At 47.5% G+C, this 3,819-nt stretch overlaps 1 protein-coding gene across 1 annotated transcript; it reads left to right on the plus strand.

The window, feature by feature from the left end:
• The first annotated feature begins 1,196 nt into the window (after positions 1-1,196).
• LOC119339332 (polyubiquitin-like) lies at positions 1,197-2,898 on the plus strand. The gene is made up of 2 exons (XM_037611439.1): positions 1,197-1,298; positions 2,103-2,898. Exon 2 carries the CDS (start codon positions 2,103-2,105, stop codon positions 2,562-2,564), a length of 462 nt encoding a protein of 153 aa, XP_037467336.1. The 5' UTR covers positions 1,197-1,298; the 3' UTR covers positions 2,565-2,898.
• Positions 2,899-3,819: the final 921 nt, after the last annotated feature.

Consider the following 3,819-nt stretch of genomic DNA (forward strand, 5'->3'; position numbering starts at 1 on the left):
CTTTATTAATAAGACCGGGCGGATCGGCTTTGTGTCTGGGCCAAGTGGGCTACCTCAAAAGGGCCGCCCGGCAGCCGAGACTGCGTGCAGTGGACGGACTCCTCAACTGCCTCTCCTGGCCGTAGAGGTTCAGGTCTGTATCCTTTCTCCCCTAAAAAAAATCAAAAATACTAACGCCCACACGTGTGGGCGTTTGGCAACTCGCCCACACGCTTGGATCCTCGTTCAACCAATTCTGCATGAATCTTGGCGCGTTCTAGCAGTTTTTGTGTGCCACGTAGGACTAAGTTGGTGTGTGGGCATTCATCCGGTCGCCCACACGTTCTTTTTCACCACACGGGTGGCTGGTATGTGGGCGTTTAGCAATTTGCGCCACACAACAGTTTTCACGCACGCAGAGGAGGCTGGTGTGTGGGCGTTTATCACTTTTCCCACATGCCCGTCTCCTCGCCCACACCCAAAGCTGACAGTTGTCACGTGTTTCTGCAGGGTACATAGCAACTGCCCTAGCTTTGCTTGTAAGCAGATGGCAACTCTCTTTCACCCGAGTTGCCATGTGTTTTTGCATGGTACATGGCAACTGCCCTAGCATGCACGTAAGCAAATGGCAACTCTTTCTCTTTACATGGCAACTGCCCTAGCGTGCTTGTGAGCACAGGGCAACTCTCTCTTTTACCCGAACATGTTTTTTTGCCATGCCTTTTTGTAGTGCTACATGGCAACTGCCTAGTGTTAGTGGGTGGCAACTCCTAAAATTTTGAAATCATGGCAACTGCAGTAGACCAGACCATACATGGCAACTGCAGTTGAGCAACCATGGCAACTGTAGTTGTCCGACGTGGCAACCGAAGTTCAGCGACATGGCAACTACAGTTAAACAAACATGGATGAGGGTCTGGACCATGGCAACTGCGGCACGCGCGGTGACTGTCACGCGGGGCGTGCAGGGCCACGAGGTACGAGGCCTGACGTACGGGGCGTGTAGGCGTTATCTATTTCGCCCACACGCACACGTGTGAGAAGGATCGGGAGGGGGAAAAAGGTGTGTGGGCATTACTTGTTTTGCCCACACGTAGGTGTGTAGGCTGTTTCTCTTATACACCACAGAAAATGTGTGGGCAGACTCCCTGACGCTCACACGTGTGGCATTTATATCGGGGTCAAAAAAAATAGGTCTATCCTTTCTCCCATCTATAAATTCCCACACGCATCGACGGCACCCTTTACCAAATCTACTCGCCCGCTGATTCCGATCGAGAAAAATCCTCCACCGCAACAGTTGCTCCCAATCCGTCAAGGTACGATATGCGCACGCAGGCCATCGGCTCCCAGCCTCCCACTCCCTGTTTCGCCAACTATCTATCTGTTCAGGTCGTGGGATTGATTTAGATGCATATGCGCGGCTGTCGATTCAGTCAACGCGACGCGATTAGATGACGACAACATGCCGGTTTGCATAGATCCGTGCTGATTTTTTATGTATTCATGTTCTATGATTTGGTTTGTGTCACGGTAGATTGTTGCTGAGGACGAGTGGTGGTTCATCTAGACTTGTTCAATAGATTTTGATCGGTTAGTCTTGGGCCGGCTGTTTCAGACTCTTGTTTATTGCATGCAAGGCAGGGCCAAATCACTGTCTTGTTAATCTCTGTTTTACTCTGCTACTAAGTTGATGATCGTCCTCCTACTTCATCCGTATGTCACCCTTACAATCGATCTGCTGAAGTTCTGTCTGGACCTGTTATACAAATCTGATTAATAACTGGAAATAGTTCCTAAGAGTTATATTGTTGCCTTCCAGCTCCATCTCATTCTTGCTCTGCGGCTGTTAATAATTCTGAATGGCGGATGTACTAACCTCAGGATACCTCTGTCATATTTGATTATCGCAGTAATTGTTCGATGGCTGCTGATCCATTCATACACGCATCTAATCTTGGTCAATTAAAATGCTTTGCTTGCAATTTCCAAATATGCATACCTATCACCAGCATTTAGATTAGTGCTCTCCGTCCCATGACTTCCTCAATATATTGATCTATTCCTGTGCGCCACTTACTTGGTGACTTATCCTGCTTTATCTGCAATTTTAAACTATGCAGATGCAGATCTTTGTGAAGGCACTCACCGGCAAGACCATCACTCTTGAGGTCGAGTCCTCTGACACGATCGACAATGTCAAGGCCAAGATCCAGGATAAGGAGGGCATCCCTCCGGACCAGCAGCGTCTCATCTTTGCAGGCAAGCAAATTGAGGATGGACGCACCCTTGCTGACTACAATATCCAGAAGGAATCCACCTTGCACCTGGTGCTCCGCCTCCGTGGTGGCATGCAGATTTTTGTCAAGACCCTTACTGGCAAGACTATCACCTTGGAAGTGGAGTCTTCGGACACCATTGACAACGTGAAGGCGAAGATCCAGGACAAGGAGGGTATTCCCCCGGACCAGCAGCGCCTGATCTTCGCTGGTAAGCAGCTCGAGGATGGTCGCACTTTGGCTGATTACAATATTCAAAAGGAGTCTACTCTGCACCTGGTGCTCCGCCTTCGTGGTGGCCAATGAGTTAATTGGGCTCCTGGAAGGTTGATTCGCATGTCTGTGAGCGCCTGCTGGGCTGCTCCCTCGTCATCTCTTTGGTTATGTGAAGTGTGTCATGTGTCGTTTCTTCAACTCTTTTTTCCTGTGCCATTTGTGAGAACACCTGTTACTGCCTTTGAGCAGCTTTCTATGTTATTAATAAGTGAACCTGAATCTACCGTTTTGCTATGGTTGCTTTCTGCTCAGATTGTAAAATGTTAGCACTACAATCAAATAGGTGGTTGGAACGTGGAACATAATTTTGACTGAAGACAATTTAAGAAAGAGAGGATGGCTTGTTGCTGTCCATTTTCTTGAATGCTTTTTTGCTAGGTTTGTCTCGTGAATTTATTAGTGTGTCTGTCCAAAATTAAGTATCCTCATGAATTACCACTTGCGTCATTGGGTTTATTTACCCCACCATCCATCGGGGCAAGTGGTAGTTTAGGAGTCGAGTTTGGAACCAGTTTGGATCCAGATCCGCGTGCGTGCTATCATATTACAATACATTACCCTGCCATCCATTTTCTAATCGTGTTGGTGTTGGCTGCTGTTTGGGGGTCCATGGTGATCCCATCGCCAGTCCCGTGGCTCATTTCTAGAAAGAAGCACTTTCAGGCTTGCTTGCGCCAAAGTTTGTCCCGGCGGCCATTTTGCGACCAATATAATAGAAGAATGGCGACATAAGTTGTAGCAATCTGGTGGCCACTAAATGTCTTTTCTTCGATGAAGCCGTCGTGCACATTAGTAACGTGATGATGCTTTCCATCTGTCCTACAATGTTTCATATGATGCAGGGTCTTTTGCCGCTGGTGAAGAGAAACAATAGAAGACCCCAGCGACATATGAAACATCTGCAGGATGATGCCTGTCAAGTTGTTGCTGCTGGAGATGTTCTCAAAAGGTATCCCCTCCATAGCCTTTGCGCGGTGAGATGACCATCTCCAGTCCCGGTGGGGAGGATAGTGTCATCACGTTGCCAGAGTACATGGTTGTAGGAAGTATTAGTAAGAGTGTCGACATTTGGCTCTGGAGTGTGACAACCACCGAAATCGAAACCGGTGTTAATTGAGATACACGTAAAAGATACACTTGATGGATATATTAAAGATTCAATGATTAATCAGTCAAAGCTAATTACATGGTGACCAAGAGCTCTGGAAATATTTACTTGTATTCCTAACAAAATCCACATCCAAGCCCCTATCCTGTAGAAAAACAAGAAGTTGAGAGAGGGAGG

The sequence above is a fragment of the Triticum dicoccoides genome, chromosome 7B, assembly GCF_002162155.2.
Source record: "Triticum dicoccoides isolate Atlit2015 ecotype Zavitan chromosome 7B, WEW_v2.0, whole genome shotgun sequence".
Classification (NCBI taxonomy): domain Eukaryota; kingdom Viridiplantae; phylum Streptophyta; class Magnoliopsida; order Poales; family Poaceae; genus Triticum; species Triticum dicoccoides.